The following is a 19,744-nucleotide window of genomic DNA, read 5'->3' on the forward strand; positions in this document are numbered from 1 at the left end:
CCGCGTCTGAAAATCCATCAGTATCGCGCATTAGAGCCCTTGATAACCTCTCTTTTCCATCATGGTTCAGCTGTTAAAGATTCTTGCCGTTGCTGCGGTTTGCTTGGCTGCGCCAGCAGTGGCTCACCCCGGCGAGAAGCACGATCCACATGTTGTTAAGCGAGAGATTCATGCTCGCGACACCATGGCTGCAGCAGCAAAACGCTCGCTCGGTGGCTGTGAAAATTCGCTTCACGCGCGGGAGTTGAACAAGGGCAGTGTCGCTCGTCGCGCCCGCACAGTAAATCAGCTTCGTGAGAAGCGTGGCATCACTGCAAGTAAGCATACCCCGCCGTATCTCCAAGCGGTTTAGAAGTCTGTCAAGTCTCACATATCGTCTTATAGACCCTCAAAAGTGGCGCCGTAACCTGGCCCAGCTCGAGAAGTGGGAGGCAATTGACCACAACAAGACCAACGTCCTCAATTACAGCCTGGCCACACCGGACTCAATCATCTTCTCGGCTAACACCAGCTGTATTCTGACTCCAACCATCACAGATGGCCCCTACTACGTCTGGGGTGAGGTGATGCGCCAGAATGTCAAGGAGGAGAAGTACTCGGACGGAGTGGATATTTTCCTGGAAGTGCAATACATCGACATCAACACCTGCCGGCCGGTGCCGGGAGCTTTGGTTGATATTTGGCAAGCCAATGCCACTGGTGTGTACAGGTCTGCCATCCTTTTTGAATTCATCTTACATTTTCTTTTCCTGGGGAGCCAGTCTGACCCAAAAGTAGTGGTATCTCGACGTCAGGCAACTACGCTGCTGACGGATGGGATTCGACTTATCTGCGTGGTATTCAACAAACCGACCGCGACGGTGTGGTCGAGTTCGAGACCATCTTCCCCGGTCACTATGACGGACGCGCGACTCACACTCACCTGTTGACCCATTTGAACGCTACTCTACTTCCCAACAAGACTCTCGAGGTGGGCACCGGCAGCGTGGCTCACATTGGCCAGCTTTTCTGGAACGAAGTACTACGCAGCGCGGTGGAGGATACTTACCCTTACAACACCAACACGCAGAGCATCACCACGAATGCTGACGACATGTGGAGCGTGTTGCAAGCGAACGGCGCCTATGACCCCTTCCCGGAGTATATCTACCTTGGTGACAATCTTGATGACGGTCTTTTCGCGTGGATCCAGATTGGCCTCAATGCCACTGCGGACTACACAGATAACTCGTACTACAGCATTGCCGCCTACCTGGAGGCCGATGGTGGCCACCAGAACAGCGACAGCGTCGTGGGCGGGGGAAGTGCTTCTAGCGGTACCAACCGCACCATGCCCTCCGGAATGGCCAGCCCCGGTGCCTCCGCATGAAGGAGTGGGCGTTGATGCGGCGTGGGTTTAATCCATGGATCCATGGGACTGTTTCCAGCCGAGGGACGATCCGCAAAAGTCAAACTTTCACGCGACAGTTGCTACCCAGCAAGGAGGGACGGAGAACGAATAACTCTCCTGCCTCTTGGAAAATTTCTAGAATACAGGGGTGTTTCTCCCTGGGGGAAACTAGAAGAATAGACCATAGAGCCATCCGTTCATTCGCAAGTCGAGAAGAGCTATAGAATATAGAGTTTGTTGAATTTCTACCCCTCGCTTGCTACATTTCTCCCCTGGCGGGCGCAGAACTACCCCATATTCCGCCCTATTTGATATATAATTTGATATACTATGTAGTACATCATTGTATTGGATAATCGCCTTCTCCAAATTTTCGGTCAAGCAGGATCCATGTCATTCACAAGGATCAGAGATCCAAGCACCTTCCTTCTCTTCCGTGCGTGTAAGGGGAGGAACAAACCTAACCTTAACTTCTGAAGTCTATGATCATTCCTGGACGTGGCGGCGCCATGTCGGGGCCAGTGCCGGAATAGACGCGCACGGAGCCACGGACAGCCAGGGAACACGTAGCTTTGTACAGAGTAGTAGGGCGATTGGTCGATCAGACTAGATGCACTGGAGGAAGATTTATCGGCATAATTCTCCTGGGCGGGACAAACAGAAGATGATCTTGGCCAGGCTGTGGATTCTGGCCATGGTACTTAACTACTTGTAACAATCGTATCCAGGACCATTAGTAGTACAGTATAGTAGTCCAGTACATCATTACATACAATGGACTACTTGAATCCTGCAGATCAGGTGATCCCCCATTGATATACGCTAGTCCAAAAATGGAAGGTAGTTCCTCTTTTTGGACATTAGGGCTAGGGCTCCTGGCCTTCTGGTGCTGAGGTAAGCCTGTTAGAGGTCCCTGCCAACCCGCAGCCGAGGCTCTGTCGATCTTTCGTCTTGTGGGAACGGGCCGAGTGTATGGCATGTGCTACAGAGTGAACAGAGCATTTGATGTGCTTGTGGACTCACAGCAAAGACAGAATTCAGACGAGAAGTATCAAACCCTCGCCTCGTGGAAATGTCTCAAGGCGGAGTACAACCGTGACGTCCCTCCTCTCCTTTTTGCAGGCCCCCGTTTCCCAGTTTCCAGCATCACCAGTGGTTCCCATCCCAGTTCCATACATACCGCCGGACCTCGGGAACACGGCTCCACGCTGACGGGGGAACTGCCTGGAATGGAGTCCAGGCAGCATGACTAACCACGCCACCACCCAATCACCGCGTAAACATGTGTGGATGCAGGACCGATGCGGCGGCTCCTTACCCGGCTGCAGACTCATCGCCGCTAAACCCAAGATCACCCAATGTGGCCTGGGCTTCTTGGCCGTCCACCATAGAGACTGGCCATATTGAACGACTATCGTGCTCTTGGTTAATTGGACCACCAGGCGCAGCGTGCTGGCCAGAAGGGTGGTCGAGGCCAATCCCAATGCTAATGTCAATGCTATTCCATACCACAAACGACAAGATAACCGTGGATCACAGTCTCGTCTAGACCCTGAAGAGCCACCTAATGAGGCACTTGTAACCCCGGGACCAAAACTCTTTCATGCCGCAAAGGCAACATCGCCCGGCTTAGTTCCCCGTCCACTACCGTACTCACCGCGCCTATCCGATGGAGGTGATCTTGGTCAACTCGCGTGCCGATCGACAAAAAATAGACTCGGCCCTAAGAGTCACTTCCCCCACTTGTACCAAGCGATGGTGTTACGCCCACCATGTGCGCCATGCAGGGGGGATGAGGAGAAGGAGAAGGGAAAGAGCAGATTGGGGCAGAAGTCCAGCACAGTGGGTTTCCCGTAAACTCGGCTCCAAAAGAAGGCGTAAAGTGGGGGTCTAGAGACTCGTGAAGGTTTTCATAGGAGATAATAGCCGGGCAATAGCGTGGAGATCTTCAGGGAATAAAACCACGAGGAACCCCGGCCTCATGATGGAGTTGCCACTTCTTCTCCCTCTTTCCAGCTGCTTGTGGGCTCGAACTTGCCCTGGTCGATTTCCTTCCTTCCAACCGCATCCTTGATGCGGATGGGACTCCACGACATCCGGATTCCTTCTTCCTGCCATGAGTGCCGCTGAAGAGAGCGCCTACAAGGCGGCCGTCCTGGCGGCCGTCCAGGACGATAGCCGCAGCAATGCCATTCTCATCGTCACCGCGGTCTTTCTCGGAATCTCCCTCAGCAGTGTCCTTCTGCGATGTTTTGTGCGAACCCGCGTGGTTCACGCCTTCGGATGGGATGATATCGTCATGCTATTCGCCATGGTAAGTGGTTCCCTGAAGCAATGCGCATATGGCGGTGCGCGATGCGCCGGAATTATGCGGTATGTTTGAACCGACTTGATCTGACCATGACTCTTTTGTTTAGGCATGGAATATGGCTTTTGCAATTTGTGGAATCCTGGGTGCCAAGTATGGCATGGGGCGGAGATTGTACTACTTTGTCGAGTACCCGGACAATCTAAAACGCGCGCTATTGGTATGTGCATGATGCCTTAATGTTCAAATTCCAGATTGGAGATTTGGCATTGGATGCGCGAGCAAGGCTGTCCAAGATTTGAAGCTAATAGTACAATTGCGCATCCAGTGCTGGTGGCTAGGCCAAGTCTTCTACGTGATCACATGTGTCCTTGCGAAAGTCTCCATTATCATCACCTTGTTGCGCATTACCGTTGATCGTCTCCATGCCTGGATCCTCTACGCCGCCATTTCTGTCGCCACTGCTGTCGGTCTGGTCTTCTTGTTTTTCACCATCTTCCAGTGTAGTCCAGTCACATACTTTTGGCACCAAGGATCATCCACAAGCCACGGAACCTGTGTCGACAAAAACACCCTCATTGCGATCGCGTACCTCTACAGTGTCGGTGCGGCCGTCACCGATCTCACCATTGGTCTCCTACCTGTGGCGTTGATCTGGAATTTGCGCATGAATCAAAGAACGAAGAGTGCCATCATCGGCATTCTAGGTATTGGGTGCATGTGAGTCTCTTGTCCTCTCGCCTCATGTCGATGTCCTCGAGCCACCGAGACTAACTAGCCCACTTCGAACAGCGCGAGTGCTGCGGTTATTATTCGCATTCCATTTGTTCACCACTACAAGGATACTGAATTTTTATGTATGGACTCAAGTTCCTAATGTCTAGCCAGCAGGCCTAACTAACCCGGTCAACAGACAACACATACCAGATCTCCATCTGGTCCAACGTCGAGGCAGGCCTCGGTATCACAGCCGGCTGTCTGACGACTCTGCGGCCGCTCATCCGATTCCTCCGCGACGGCTCCTCCGCCTCTCGCAGCCGCAATCGCACCCCCGGATCTTTTCCCTTATCCAGCAATGTGGCGCAAGGATACCGATCCTCACGTTCCAAGCACGACCGCAACGATTCGCATCAGCTATGGACGGGCAGCGAGAATGACGAATATCATGGCGTGACGACGACGATTATGGGTAGCGAACGGCCGAACCCGACCAGTAGCAGTGAGGAAGATCTCAACCCAAAGAACCAGCAGCGCCTTCCAACTGGATGGAAGGTCGAACGGTCCGTTCGGGTGTCTGTGCGCGACGATTCATGAATCCAGATCGAAGGACGAAATAATTAATTAATCTGTTTTAAAAGTACCCCGTCTGGTCCGTGGTACGACGGAATGCCCGCGGAGTACATTTACTTTGCCGGGATTAGTATCCTTCGGCATGTATAATTAGAGATACCATTGATCACGAACTGCAAAGAAAACAACCTGAACCTGTTCTCTCCATGCTTCATGGCTTATTCTCCTTTTCTTGTTCTACAGTATTATTCCACCTCCGTGAAGAACCAATCGGACCAATACTTCCTAACAAACCCCATTGTGTCCACAATTGAAACGCCTAATTGCCACGATTGGCTGCAGGGGGCCACCAGCACGGCCGCCGAGCAAGGCACGATCATCGCGGCGCTGGTGGGGGTCAGTTGTAAGCGAGATGATCCCCAAGCCGCCCCGAAGGGGCATCAAGTCGAGTGACGGGGCCGTTTCATCGTCGACGTTTCGTCTGGCTTAGCTTTCAAGTTTCTAGGCCTAGCAAATAAATCATCCTGTGTATAAGATTATTGTTTACATTGGGTCCCGAGATTAATCTTCCGTGACGAACGCCATGACCACGAGGCTGAATTCTAGACTGATAACGGCGTCGGCTGTCCCGAGGTTTACCCTGATGATCGCATTGACATTGAACTGATTGATTTATCTGCAGGCGAAGGGCTTGAGGCGTCGGAAGATTCCCAAGAAGGGCAGTCCGACACTTCGTGCATACTACGAAAATTATCGACTGTACCTAATGTACACTACTTGTACAGTACAGTACTGCATGTTGTGGGTAACGGTTCCATTCTCCTTCGCTAATGAAGCTCCACTTGGATTTGTACCTGGTACCTATTGTTAGCATATCTGTTATGTACAAGGCCTCGACGTACCGGCCATCTTTTGCCCAGTTCAGAGCCCTACCGGGCAGGGTCCTGTACAATTCTCTGCAGTGGATAATAATTGCCGACCGAGCTAATATTTCAACGTCATCAGCGAAACTACTATCGAAGAAACAAATCTTTGTGTATCGAGGATGCAGTGGTCGGGATTGGACTGGATTATTCTACCAAGACTGAGACTTATCCCGGTCTGCGTAAAGGACTCTACCAGAGAAAGAATAATAGTGGTATCATCGCCTCATCACTCATATTAGTTATGCCACCATTTAGTTGAACTAAAGACATATGACATAATAGGAGGAGAAAGTAACTAACAGAAGACAATATCATTCAAAGGGTGATATAGCTCCGCCGTTGGTTCACTCCTTCACCTCCTGGGTCGTCTCATTCCGCACAAGACCCTCTTGTGAGGGCGACACACCAACGGCATACGCGTCCACGGGCGTGGAAGAGAACTTGCGCGCCGGAACCTTGGTCGCAAAGAGAATGTCCAACTCGGCATAGGTACGCCCCTTGGGCTCAGGCAGGCGGAAGAAGGCCCAAGTGAAGGCGATCAAGGCCGTGCCACCCCAGAAGAAACCGGTCTTGCCAGACGCGTTCCAGGCAGTCGGGTTCATGAAATAAGGCTCCAGAACCTGCGAAATGACGTTCACGACCTGATACGCTGTTCGCGCTAGGCAAACGGTCAAGGGTCGCAGTCGTACGGAGGAAATTTCCGACACGATGGCGTATGCGATGGGGCCAACGGTCAACGAGTAGACGAACAGCCAGAGGAAGCAGAATGCGGCTTGTGCCCACATGCCCCCCGTGCTATGCGAGGCCGAGTTGATGATCGCGATGAGGAACAGCAGAGTGCAGAGGATACCCTGGCCCCAAACGTACAAAGTTCGGCGACCAAGGTAGGTGATCAGCCACCAGGACAGAGCAGTTCCCACAAAGGCTACGCCAGTACAGCCGACTCCCAGCTGGAATGCGCGACCATCATCCATGCCAGCCTGTTCGAAGAAATACGTGGGGGAATAGGCGAACGTGCTGCCAGACAGAATCTGACCGAAGAAGGCCACACAGCAGATTTCCGTGCGGCGCAAGTCAACACCCTTGAAGCAGTCCCAGTACGTGGTGCCAGCCTCAATCTCGGCCTCGAGTTTGGTCGTGTGGACCATCATGGCCAACTGGCCGTTGACTTGTTCCTCAGTCTTGTTCCCTCCCAGACGACGGATGCTGTGCTTAGCGTCCTCCAGACGATCGTTACGCACCAGGTACCAGGGGCTCTCGGGCGCCAGCCAGCACACGGCCATCAAAGGGACGGGCCAGATCCACTGCAAAGCGAATGGGATGCGGTACGACCATTGATCGGTCCGATCCACCAGTCCATAGAGTACACCAGATGCGATCAACTGGCCGATGGCCCAGCACATGTTGACAAAGATGGTAAGGTAACCACGGAGGTTGGTTGGGCAAACCTCCGAGGCATAGGCAGGTCCAATCGTCGCAAACACGCCCCAGGACAGACCACAGAGAATCTGACCAACGAGCAAGACGGCGGCAGAGTTAGCGAAAAAGACGACGAAGATGAACGCGGTCAGGAATCCCAGAGCGATGATCATGACCATGCGATAACCAAACTTGCTGGCAAAGTAGCCGTTGAGGAGGCCACCTAGAGATCGTTAGCAACGAAGTACAAACCCGACCACGGTTTCGTCTCGTCGAAAGATCAATGCAGTAACTCACCAAAGATGCAACCGACCGTACTAGCCATGTTCAATCCAGTCTGCCAAGGAGCCGACACCTGGTATCCATTCTTCTCGTCAACATACTGGCCGTACTTCTCCCGGAAGGTAGGATAGGCGAAGAAGTTGCCCATGAGAATGGTATCGTATCCCTCCATGATAATTGACATGGAGATCACGACAGACCATGCCACGGCCTTGCGGTTCTCTCGCAGGGCCTGGAAGAGGGTTTGCGCATGCTCATCATCGGTGGCCTGCTTTGCCTCGATGACCGCACCGATACCCAGGGTATCCTCCACGTGGTTGGCAGCCGACTTCTCCAAAGCAATCTCGGTCTGGGTTGCCATGTCGAGAGCTGGTGAGTGAGTCGATGATAAGTTCCAGAACACCGACACCGACACAATCCCGTAGGTCCGTAAATTCGTAAAATAAGTGGATCGTGGTCTCGGAAGAATCCCCCTAGCAATGGCATCGACAGGGACCATGTCTCGGTCTTATATAAATGGTCTTCCGCGGGTACATCTCACTCATGTGGTCTGCACATGCGGAGCTAGGATCCGGGGAATTGTGGAGAGAGCTGGGGAGCCAACCATGAGCCAGCTTCGAAAGCAATCAGGCTAAGGAGGGCAGCAGGGGCCAGGGTAAGCAATCACTACCAGCCAGTCGTACGACGTCGACAGATTGGCTAGCCCAGCCAAGGAATGGGAAAGCTGCCAGCGACTGCATTTTCGCACCTATCATCGGGTGGCAAGCATGGAGCTAGGTTGAATGAGGAGAAGGAAAGGAAGTAATTCACCCGAGAATGCGGGAGTGATAAGAATTAAGATCAACCGACTTTGCTCTTTCTGGGGTTAGCCAGATGGTTGGGAGGAGTCTGGGAGGAGTTGGCGTATTGGCCATGGAGAAGCCATGGAGAGGTCACGGGGTCGTGATTGGCCTCTCCACCTCATCTTCATCCCCCGCTATTCCTCTTGTGAGACGGCAGATACCCCGGACTCTCCATGAATCTCCCGAGTGGCATCAGCGATCGGGTAAAAAACAAAAGTCCATGAAGGCATTTCAACGGCCTTCAACTGACCAAAAGAAGATATGCAATTTCCCTACCGATTCCGAATGGTTTGAAGCGGCGTCGTCGTCTATCGGACCGCAGGCCGGCGACTTGACCTTGACCGATTGAGTCGCGACTCACCCTTCTTTAAAGGTGCCATTGGCCGCTTGTGGCGTGGCCATCGGGCCTTTCTTGGGCTTTGTTTTAGCCGCCGATCGGGAAGTTTAGCTTTACCGAGCTCGTTTATAGTCGACTCGAAGCTCACTACTTCCCGAGCGTGCCATGACGTGCCATGATTGGAGTTGACGGAGATGAGTGAAAGCTACGAGATACGAAGTGCAGACAATCCGAAGAAAAGGGGCTGAGCGGGGGACGAAATGAGTGAGTACAGAAAGGGGCAATGTTGCTGGGTTGTAAATTATTCCGATCATCCATGCTTCGCATACTCTCTTTCCTTAACCGCTCACACGCCGACCTCCAAGATCTGATACTCAACCATTCGCTCGTCATTCTCCAAACAGCATCGCCCATGGCCCACAAAGACAGTCGATTCTGTCCACTTGAACTGAGGAGCTATAGACATGATCAGTCTATCACCACGACCTCTCTGGAAGTCAATCAATCTCCCCATCTGAGATGCACTCTTCACCTACCACTTGTCTCAATCACAGGTCGTGTCCACCAATGATGATCACCAAACTCCGTGGATCGGGCATTCGGACCGCGAGCCATGAATCGTTTTGCTTTCTCATCTACCAACAGATACCCCGTGTACTGCACGGACACGCCCGATCCATCCGGAAGCTTGCCCTGAGTGCGAACATCAATGTGCGCAACTTGCGTGACCGGGTCAAACAGCACCCAGTCACTTCCACCGGGGACAAGCGTGGCATTCATGCCCTCGCCTCGTGTGTTGGGAACACCGAGGAAAAACCCGCCCTCCAGGGCAGTAATCTGTTTTTGGAAGCCAGCGGAATCCGAACCTAGATAGACACTGTCACGAGCAATACGTGCTCGAAGAGTGAAGACATGGGTCAATTTGGGTTCCATCGTTTCAAGCCGGAGCAGTTGATGGGGGAGGGTTTGAGGGGATTTGAAAACTTGTTCAGATTCATGCATAACCCAGAACAGGCTTCGAACTTTCGCACTCAGCCAGGCAAGGGCGCTCCGTATTTAGCTTAGCTTGCACTTGTTGCGCTTATCGAGATGCGTATACTACAGGCATGATTGGCCATGATGAACGGGGCTGGGCTGCACGGCGACGCAGAAGCATGCACGACCTGATTGCTCATTACTCCAACAATACTGGAGGTATTTTTGAGGGATTCAATTCAGAGACTATCGTTATCAGCCTCTGGAAGATCATTTGGAAAAAAGTGACGAGCTCGATACAGTTCGAGGGGGGATAATAACTCCAGAAATTCCAGTCCAGAATCACAACGCGGGTAACTCCAACACAGGCGCGCTTACGCTTCATCACGATTCATATCGGTCCATTGACCGTATCCGAATGTGTCCTTTTCACGTACTATCGATTCGAATTTGAGTTCCATACTCTCCAGTCCGTCTTTTCGTGTCTAATCCCACCAGGCGCAGGGACCAGAACGGTTTATGGTCGAGGCTGTTCACGTCCGAACCAGAATGACGAACTACCCAGTTAGTCTGGCCCTGAGATCCCAACAGAAATTCTTCGACCAGTTCACGTCTGTCGTATTGCGGATATACCTCGACTGACTCGGATTCTTTGGAGCCCAGTCCCCATTCCATCTCGCCCGTCATGGAGTTTCGGCGAATGCCAATCGCATGCCAGTCAAATGCGCCTACGCCTGCACCAGAGGGGACGAAGGCTTCCAATGTGTGCAGGGCGCCGTTGCAGCGGAATATGGTCTTCGCACTTTGCGGACTGTCCCCGATGGTAATCTACACGAACAATTGATTAATATCAGGTTCTCGCCACGACCACCAGCAAGCAACCCGATTTGGGAATCCAAGGGCACCGAAAGACATACAGATCCTCTTTCTATTCCTTTGTGCTCTGACGACCGTTTCACGTCGCATGTGGCCCAGTAGCCGTCAATGCTACAGGCTCCGTCAGATGCCGTCCCGTTCCGACATCCTGTGAGCTGAAATGACCAGGGCCCAGCAATATTCGTCTCATTATTCCACCCGGGAAGCGTCGAACAGCCATCAATCAGGGTATTAGTGACACTCCGTGGCTGCGCCTGCACTCCGATTGCGAGCGACAGCGCAGTCAAACCCATCGAGGGAAGTATCATAGCAACCAGACTGCAACCGTAAATTCCGGCAAAAGATGAAGAGATAGAGATGTTTCGGAGAACTACCAGTAACGAACTTCACTAATCATTAATAAATCAGTAATCAGGCTGCCTAGCTCGCTGACGGGTGTGCCTTGTAAGACTCCACCAAACCCGTCGCTTTCTCTCCACTTCCCCCACAGCCATCCTGCCATGCGCCTCGTTCCTATCGATTCCATTCAAGGAAAGATTGGCAATTGGCAGCCAATCGTATATATAGTTAGATCTTGAAGATCAATGTCAGCATGATCCGGGGGTGAGCTCGAATTGTCGCGTCGTGTTCATGCATCCATCTTCCGTAGCTATTATTGTCACCGCCAAACTGTTGTCGATCAATCTCTTGAGTGGCCCCCGCGTAAACGTCATTTCCGCCCGATGAGCCTTCGCAACGGACTATTTTAAGAATGAACCTTGCTCTATACCAGGCTGACATTTTCTGGCTTTACTACCTTAGAATAACTGACCAGATCCATGATCCCGCCAACCTTAACTTTCGATATACCTACCTGCCAAACAGAGCATCGCCTCTTCTAGGGCATTAGCTCGGGCATCAGTGAAAAATATATCTAGCCATCCATCTCGGTACAAAACACTAATCCATTGGGTGCAGCGAGAAAGGGCCTGACAGAAGAGCCTTAAATAGGTACCTACCTTAATGTTATTGTAAATCAACCGGGTGTTTTTGGGATGTCTTCAGACAATGCGCTATGTAGGAGGATAGGTGGAATGCGTTCAATGTCCATGTAGGTAGTTACATGAGCCCTGCAAATGAGGTACCTACAGGGCTCCATCATCCCTGCCGGAGTAGCTTCTCTATACCACGTCTCTATGGTCATCTCTCTATAGTGCTCATCATCATAATAACGTAAATCGTCCAAGATTCCCGTTTCGGGAAATTCTCCTCACCTATGACTCTCCAGCTAGTAAGCCCTCGGCCTCCTGTGCATCATCGGTGGTTCCTCTGTGAGAGATATGCCCGCCCGTGAGAGAGTCCGCCATGTTCAGAGCATCGCGCCGACCCTTTTCAGCATTCACCATCCAGACCAACGGGATGGGCAACACGACCAGCACGGCAATGAAGAAGAACCCCGACCGGACCGAGCCCGTTGCATCGATAAGCACGCCAACTATGGCGGGTCCGATGAACGAACTCCCCTTGTCAGTGGCCGCATACAGGGCATAGAACGCGGCCTCGCTACCAGGAGGAATCAGCAACCCGAAGAAAGATCGGCAGTAGGATGCCAGGCCTCCAGAGACAATCCCGTGGATGATACCAAGCGGGAAGATTTCCCATGGCCGTTGCAGGCCAATAACTCCCCATTTTTTCACAAAGGGAATGTATGCAAGCATCCCATACAGCGGAATGATCTCAAACAGGGCAATGCACAGGATGATGGTGTGGTTCGACTGCAACCCGAGTCGTCGAGAAACATGTGGCCAGAGGAATGCTCCCGCCATACCTGAAAGGGTGACGGTAATCGACAAGCAGCCGATTGCGGTTGTGCTCATCTGGAGCTCTGTACGCGCGAACAGGATCGCCGTGCCGGAGACGGTAGCCATGGCATCTGAGAGGAGGAACCAAGCGACGAGGAAGATGAGCACTTCTCGCAGCCGCACCGCGATTTTGACCGTCTGCCAGAGTGACTTCCACGCGAAGCCTACCAACCCTAGCCACACGCGCCAGCGCGTAGCTCCTGGGGTCGCGGAGGTATCCAGTGGAGGCCCGGGACGGTCACGCAGCCAGCGGCGAGTGACGAATGTAAATGCGCACCACCAAATTCCTACCAGCAGCAGCACAAATCGCAACGGCAGCGTCCCCGATGCCTTGGCGAGAGAGGTCTTGTTGAGGGCGATGAGCATGATAACGCTCAAAATTTGCACCAGGACAGCAGCACAGTATCCCAGACCTACTCCCTTGGACGAAATCTTGGTGGACAGCTGAAGCTCCGGCGAGGAGGATTTCGAGCTCTTCGACTTCAGTCCAGCTTCCGGAGACTCCGCGGCATGATTATCAGTATGCATTCCATCTAGACTATCACTGTCGTCCCAGGAATTCCATTCGCTCGGTTCATCGGCCCGATCCAGATTGGACAATTCCTCGCCGCGGTCTTGTTGGGAGCTTTGGATAGATGGATCGTTGGCGACTAGCACCGGGAGGAAAGAGTTGAGCACGACAAACGAGGACCCAAGACAGGTGACTCCAATAATTACGAGGATCGAACCGAGGACGAAGACTGAAGGTGCGATGAGGACGAAAAGCATGCTGGTCGCGGAGCCGATGAAGCCGAAGGACAGGAGCAACGTTTTGCGGTTGCGTTCTGCGAGACGAACCCGTAGGATTAGCTGGCTGTGCGTTCTCGCAGACTGAGGCCCTCAAGCCGAATGGTAGCACTACTATGCAATCATACCATAGTCGGCCAGGGCGCTGAACGAGATCAACGTCAACGCCTGGATCAGCACCGCCAACGAAAAAGTATACATGGCGAAGCTAGCCGTAGTGATGTGAAGTCCGAGAACTCCAACTATGCATTGCTCCTCTCCCTCGTTTTCGGGTGCCTGGGGTCCCCAGCAGGGTAAGTGGCTGGTTTGTAGGGTGCCATTCTCGCGAGCCAGCTGTTCGAGGGTCAAGGGCAGAAAGGATCCTGGCTTGAGCGGTTAGTACTCCGTATGCAGCTCAGGATAACCTGGGCCGTCTGCGAGATGACCAGGATAGCGGTCAACGTACCAACACCACACACCGCGAATACCTCTGCTGCAATACCGTAGGCATACCAGCCGAGTAATTCGCGGTGGCTGGTCGGGCTGGTGTCTTCGCCAGCATACCGTGGGGGGCGCTGTTGAAGTCCCTCATCGGGCGCAGGAGGGTTGAAGGCGGCACGAATCGACGCGAGCATGAAGGGAGAAAGGTGAAGAGTGGAAGAGCACAGCTGTCCATGCCTCCATGAACTCGACACTGCCAGTGTCCAGTGCCCAGTGCCCACAGGGCGACCGGATGCGGGCGGAAACCAAACCTGCAGAGGCTCTTTTGACTTTAAATGGCTGACTGGTTGACGGGCTGACGGTCGGGAAGACAATGCGGTCATCAAGTGGAGACTCTTTCAGGAACGCGAGTCCACTTTCTTGTTCCTCTCAACCCACCACCACCACACCACCGTCACCGCGCCCCGAGTTGCAAAAGATGTGAATTCCCGACGATTGGAAAAGAGTCTACCACGAGAACGGGGTTTACTGTACTCGAACGGAAGAAAAAAACAAAAATGCCCGGCTTGGCGCACTCGGTGCGACTGGCACCTGCCGGTCCCGGGCCGTTTCAGGCTTCGACAGGAATTGCAGGCAGGACCAGCGGGTTTCCTCGAAATTGAGCATCGCTCCTTTTCGTGCCTTCTTATTTCTTGTCTTTGCTATGCAATTAGACTGCAAACGTCTCTCCTGATTGTCTTGATCATCTTTCTCTGACTTCAAGATGGCGGTCGTTCTCAACTCCCTCCAGTTCGTCCTGGGCCGACTCCTCTATCCCATCCGAGGCCACGACTCACGCCAGATCATCTATGACCCGGCCTTCAAAGACATCACCAAACCGAACATGTCCCTCGAGAGTATAGAATGCGGCCCCTCTGGCTCGAAACTGCTTCCACATCACACGTGTCTGGCAGAAGACCGCATCGGTTGTTTGCCCAATCTACGCTGGACACCCCCAGAATGCAACGAGCCTGTCAAGGAATACCTCTTGATCTGTGAAGATATCGACATCCCAATCCCATGTCTCGTCATTCACCATGGGCTCTTCTGGGCTATTCCACCTTCAGCCAATACTGCAACCCCGGCCGATATCAAAGAGCAGGACGGCGCTGCCAAGTCCCGCCAAACTGCTGCCGGATGGCGGTTCATTCCAAACCCACTGGGGGCAGCATACGGGGGAGCTGGGGCTCCCTATGGTCATGGAAGTCACCGCTATGTCTATACTATTGTCGCGCTGAATGCCCCTCTAGAATTCCAACACCCCGAGAAGGTCACCAAGAACGACATTAAACATGCGATGGTCGGCAAGGTCATCGGCTGGGGCCAATGGGTTGGTACTTTTGAGCGCACATGGTCCTGATGACTGGGGAAGCCATTTGATTCTGTGAAGCGGGCGATGACTTCAATTAATATCTTCATCGGTATTTCGCTCTTCAGCGACCTGAGAAAATATCACACTCTTACGTGTTATCGCTGCGAGATTTAGCTTTCAGAAATCATTCATATTCAGCTCCAGCACATTTCTGTCGTCGATAGCCTCTTTCACAGCCACCCAGCAGAGTCAATTCAATAGCGGTACATTCTCACCATCACTCTCTATTATTTGCATCAATACCGCTAGTCGGCTGATAGTAGTCTCCACGGACAATTCACACGCCCGCAAAGTCGAAGTACTGTTGTGGGATGTCTGGCAGCTCTTCAACATCACCAGCAATATTCCCTTCAGACCCTCCATCAGCTGCACAAGTCTCACCAAATTTCGTCCCAAAACTGTTCGGACCAGTAGCCGAGACTCGCCTTCGTCAAGCTCGGTCTCTCCCAACATGACTTTGCTGCGAATACAGATGAATAGCGATGGTGGTTGCTCAAAGGCCAGCATTGCCGAGTCGAAAAACCCGAGCTGAGTCGAGATGTCGTATGCAGAGCACAGTGCCTCAAGGAGTGGTAGACATTTTTCTGATAAAGTAGGGAGTGCCACAATTGACGACTGTGGGGTCTTGACGCAGTCTTGACATTGGACCATCCTGCTCCCTTGAGTGCAGACTCGATGGATCAAGTCCAGGATGATTTCAACGTTTACAACGGCATGCATATTCTGAAGTTCTGACAAAATCTTCAACGCCTCTATGGAACATTGGCAAGCGCTTTCGAAAGTCATCTCAGCTTCACAGTCTTTCTCGGATAGCAGAGATCTTTGCGGATTTGATGCTATCCTCCCGCGGCTAGCGGAAGTTGTCGCGTCCGATGAGTCTAGGTTCGCCGAATGGAAAAATCCTTGCAGTCTGCTCTATAGCGTCACACTATCCGACAAGGTTCTTTTGGGCAACACACTTCCAGAGATAGGCCTCGGCTAGATGGGCGATACGCATCATCGAGATTACAGGCTGGCAGATATCTCCATGGATCATGGTTCGGTCCAATGCCTTGACTTTCAATGGAGGTGCGGCTCCACCCTCGTCTTTTGAGACTGAGGATTTTGCAGTCCCTGTAGTCTGATGCGCACAGTTGGTCACACTATGACACCCTAGAATGTGCGTTTCTTGGCACGAATGTACTAAATTGATATTGATATGACGGATGAATCCGCGCTAGGGCTTTCAGATATGCGGTTCACTAGCGCTTCTATTCCTCCATTTGGCGATCTAAACAGCAACTGCGCGGCGCAGATTCTGCTTGGTTCTGAAGTTGATACTTTTTAGGAAATCAATTACAGATTCTGGTTGCCCATCTACGGAATAGCAAAATCATCAGGAGAAATGAGTTCCTACTCAAAGCTAGACAAGCACCATATAACTCGCCCTTGGTGAATACACGATATGCATATATCAGGATGTCATTATGGTCTTCAAAACGTCCCCCGACGTCCTTAGATAACTGCCATCTTGATCTTCATCATGACTAACTGGAGTCTCCGATCTGTCTCCATAATCATCAATAACCGACCGCGGGAAAGCGCTGCCGTCAGATGTTGCTGCATGCAGACACGAATCCTCCGAACAGCCAACAAGAGCATCGATAACCGAGTCTGTAGCACTTGCCGGATAAAGCAGGCTTTTTCCTCGGCTGGCACCGGAAAATCTCCTACGAGCAAGGGGCACGCGTCGATATGTGACATGAAGCCGGCCCCAAGTTCCTTCTGTTTCCTCCCCCCTGCCGCTTTCCCCGACTCGGTCGATTCTTCATAACAACCAGCCCTGGATGGCGTCACTGCCGTATCAAGTAGGGTGAGAAGGCTATCGATTGCAACAATCACAATCATGAGCATATTGGCCTGATTCTCAGACTGAGAGCATATTTTGCACTGCAAAATGGCTTCTGTCTGAAGTACCAGCTCCTTCTGACAAGCCAATAAGCCATCTATGTTTGAGCAGCCACTGGCTCCAGATTTATCTCCAGATTTGACCAATTGGCCGATTACATGCTTGTAGCAGCTACAGCTCAGGGTCGATGGCCCTCCTGATCCCGCGAAAACATCCAGATTATCGGGGGAGTATGCCTCGCTGTCGTGACTGCCAGTAGGAGATTGGAAGCTGAAACAATGATCTGGTAGCTCCGTTAGAAGACCGGTTGGTGGAATTCGTTCAAAGCTCCACGGATCCTGGAAACACTGGAAATCAAGTCGAGGTGTTGTATCATAGACCCACGAAAGGGGCCCGGTATCTTTATGTCCCGACGTTTCTGCGTGACCGCCAGGCGTAGATTCATGACGGAAGGCGTTGAAATCTCTCTCCAAGCTCGTGTAGACTGACGAAAGAACCGGAGCTTGTGGCTGAGAAGATATACATACACCTGAAGGCTGGTATGTAACAGGAGGAGCACAATAAGGTAGAAAATCTGGGAGTGGATCAAACGGGTCTTCGATATCAACATCTGCATAGAGATACTCGGAAGCACCGTTGTCCAAAGCACCGTCGATGCGATTTGTTATCAGCTCCTGAAGCCAACTCTCAGACGATAAATCGACATCTAGTCCTATTCACCAGGTAAGCTATTCCGTCTCACCGGAGGCGAAATCGAATCTGAAGTACCTGGTTGATCTTCCGAGGTTTCAACCGCTAGGGCTGTCGGTAAACGATCCTCATCGATTTCCTTTTCGGCATTGCGGCCCGATCGAGCTCGTGAACTCGAAATCGGGTTAGGACCATGAGGACTCTTTCTCTTGCCAGGCTTCCGCGGTTTCTTCTCACTTTCCGATGGATCAGTAAGTTCGAGAACGGGGCTCTGACTTTGACTTTCCGAGCTGACTTTCTGATCTTTCTTCTTTGCCGGACGCCCGAGCCGCCGCGAAACACTATAGATACATTCTATCTTGTGCTTTTGACATCGACGACAGGAGGGCTTCTCGTGACTGCAACGGATTTTCGCTTGTTGACAAGCGTTACACGTTGATCGGACCTTAACGCTCTTGGTTAATTGCCCCATGTTGGCTTTGGATTAGATCTCTAGAATATGATTCAAGTGTTGGATCATCCATAAAATATAGGAATTCCTGTTCACGACCAGTGTGTTGGAAGCCCCGGGTTGTTACTTCTAGGTAGTGCCACCACATCGGGGACAGTTTATCTAAACACCCACACTCCTCCAGATTCGGACCCAGACTCAAACTCAACCAGTGGCATCTTTGTTGCGGCCTTGAAGGCTTATGCCTATCTCTCGGCTTCACGAGCAAAGTATATAGTCATGTGAAGTTACATCCGAGGTTCCCCTCCGTGATAAATAACCTCGTCCTACCTAAGTACCTTTCACGTCTCTATTGCGTGGTTTGCCGTGCTGGAGGAGTCTTGGGAGGAATCACAAGCGATCTTAATGTATAAAGGTCTTTCAAAGTTATTTCAGGTCACACCTCAGTATCGTTTTCGGATTTCAATTACGACTAGGTTAAAGAAGGGTCCTTCGGTCTAAAATGTTGATAGCCAGCTGGCTCTCAGATTTCCATTCTTCGAGTCCTTCGAATTGCTCATGACTTGTCCTGGTGATACCCATATAGCCTAACACCGTAAATGACCGGCATTGACTCGGATCGGTCGATATGAAATATAAGCCAAGATCACTACTCCTTGAATACACATAGCCTGGAAATGTAGACTCACGGCGTCAATAGTCTGTTAAAGGCACGCGCAATTTGAACGTACTCAATGTAGTTTTTGGTTTCCATTTTACACCCTGCACCGCTGATTCACTAACCGCCCTCTCCTTTATTCACAATAAAGTTGGACCAGGTTGACAATCCAACGATTTGAATGAGATCTGGGTCACGCTTGGAGATGGCAGCGGGTGTTCCTCATTACTTGATTTTCTCCGACCAAAGAAATAATTTATAGCGATAGGAGGATCTAAGCCAGACGCGAGCATAAATTTCCGAATATCAAAACCGCTGCGTGCTTCCATAGTCGCAGGAGGAATATTTTCAAAGCAATCAGGGAACTCGTAAGTGTGCGACTGATTGAAAAGGAGGAAAACATAGCGATGGTGCGTTCCTGGCGGTGGCTGTGGTGCGATGTAAGGCGCAGTATACGAAGAACTGTCATCTTCACCAGGTTTCAGGACGCTATGATTTCCATCTCCATTGCAATCAAACGTGAGATTTGATTGGTACCAATGTAATATGACTGTTTGAATTCTTGTTCCAGGGAGAACCACGTCTAGGTCTAGAGATAGGATCAAGTAGCGTGAATTGCAGTTCAGACCCACGGTGCCAATTTCTGGACGTGGACCAGTGTCTGAAAGCGTGTCAGTAAAGCACAACATCCTGACTTGGACTGTTTACCTTGCGTGTCGATGGTTGATCCAGGTTGAATCCAGTTCTGACTCGGATATCGAATATGTAACTGCTTGCCCTGGAGAGGGAAAAGTAGTGGAGAGAGTGTAGTGAAAGGCAGAGAAAGGCCAGCGAGAAAGTTAGACAATAACATGTTGACTTCCATCTGGGAATACACTGTTAGTTGTGGAGCTCGAAGAAGAACTGAAGATTTGCAGCAAAGATAAAACTTCCATTTATATATTCGGCATTATT

At 51.6% G+C, this 19,744-nt stretch overlaps 9 protein-coding genes across 9 annotated transcripts; 3 read left to right on the plus strand and 6 right to left on the minus strand.

The window, feature by feature from the left end:
* Positions 1-61: 61 nt before the first annotated feature.
* N7458_004897 (intradiol ring-cleavage dioxygenase) lies at positions 62-1,369 on the plus strand (the record flags this gene model as incomplete). Its single annotated transcript, XM_056908279.1, has 3 exons — positions 62-317; positions 385-709; positions 778-1,369. The coding sequence occupies 3 exons, from the start codon at positions 62-64 to the stop codon at positions 1,367-1,369; spliced, it is 1,173 nt and encodes a 390-aa protein (XP_056766897.1).
* Positions 1,370-3,506: 2,137 nt separating this feature from the next.
* N7458_004898 (putative integral membrane protein) lies at positions 3,507-5,012 on the plus strand (the record flags this gene model as incomplete). Its single annotated transcript, XM_056908280.1, has 5 exons — positions 3,507-3,704; positions 3,808-3,918; positions 4,027-4,418; positions 4,491-4,555; positions 4,612-5,012. 5 exons carry the CDS (start codon positions 3,507-3,509, stop codon positions 5,010-5,012), a joined length of 1,167 nt encoding a protein of 388 aa, XP_056766898.1.
* Positions 5,013-6,258: 1,246 nt separating this feature from the next.
* Positions 6,259-7,976, minus strand: N7458_004899 (uncharacterized protein; the record flags this gene model as incomplete). The annotated part of the gene is made up of 2 exons (XM_056908281.1): positions 6,259-7,556; positions 7,631-7,976. 2 exons carry the CDS (start codon positions 7,974-7,976, stop codon positions 6,259-6,261), a joined length of 1,644 nt encoding a protein of 547 aa, XP_056766899.1.
* A 1,164-nt stretch (positions 7,977-9,140) lies between these two features.
* N7458_004900 (DUF3237 domain-containing protein) lies at positions 9,141-9,727 on the minus strand (the record flags this gene model as incomplete). Its single annotated transcript, XM_056908282.1, has 2 exons — positions 9,141-9,250; positions 9,331-9,727. The coding sequence occupies 2 exons, from the start codon at positions 9,725-9,727 to the stop codon at positions 9,141-9,143; spliced, it is 507 nt and encodes a 168-aa protein (XP_056766900.1).
* Positions 9,728-10,198: 471 nt separating this feature from the next.
* Positions 10,199-11,028, minus strand: N7458_004901 (uncharacterized protein; the record flags this gene model as incomplete). The annotated part of the gene is made up of 2 exons (XM_056908283.1): positions 10,199-10,597; positions 10,687-11,028. Coding segments are annotated over 2 exons (741 nt in total), but the record flags the coding sequence as incomplete, so codon positions are not given.
* An 870-nt stretch (positions 11,029-11,898) lies between these two features.
* On the minus strand, positions 11,899-13,886 carry N7458_004902 (uncharacterized protein; the record flags this gene model as incomplete). The annotated part of the gene is made up of 3 exons (XM_056908284.1): positions 11,899-13,310; positions 13,401-13,634; positions 13,718-13,886. The coding sequence occupies 3 exons, from the start codon at positions 13,884-13,886 to the stop codon at positions 11,899-11,901; spliced, it is 1,815 nt and encodes a 604-aa protein (XP_056766902.1).
* A 569-nt stretch (positions 13,887-14,455) lies between these two features.
* N7458_004903 (YbhB/YbcL family Raf kinase inhibitor-like protein) lies at positions 14,456-15,091 on the plus strand (the record flags this gene model as incomplete). The annotated part of the gene is made up of 1 exon (XM_056908285.1): positions 14,456-15,091. One exon carries the CDS (start codon positions 14,456-14,458, stop codon positions 15,089-15,091), a length of 636 nt encoding a protein of 211 aa, XP_056766903.1.
* Positions 15,092-16,597: 1,506 nt separating this feature from the next.
* Positions 16,598-18,156, minus strand: N7458_004904 (Zn(II)2Cys6 transcription factor domain-containing protein; the record flags this gene model as incomplete). Its single annotated transcript, XM_056908286.1, has 2 exons — positions 16,598-17,703; positions 17,760-18,156. Coding segments are annotated over 2 exons (1,503 nt in total), but the record flags the coding sequence as incomplete, so codon positions are not given.
* A 921-nt stretch (positions 18,157-19,077) lies between these two features.
* On the minus strand, positions 19,078-19,655 carry N7458_004905 (YbhB/YbcL family Raf kinase inhibitor-like protein; the record flags this gene model as incomplete). The annotated part of the gene is made up of 2 exons (XM_056908287.1): positions 19,078-19,451; positions 19,499-19,655. Coding segments are annotated over 2 exons (531 nt in total), but the record flags the coding sequence as incomplete, so codon positions are not given.
* Between the last annotated feature and the right edge of the window lie 89 nt (positions 19,656-19,744).

This window comes from Penicillium daleae (assembly GCF_028827525.1).
Source record: "Penicillium daleae strain IBT 16125 chromosome Unknown utg000005l_segment0_segment0, whole genome shotgun sequence".
Classification (NCBI taxonomy): Eukaryota; Fungi; Ascomycota; class Eurotiomycetes; order Eurotiales; family Aspergillaceae; genus Penicillium; species Penicillium daleae.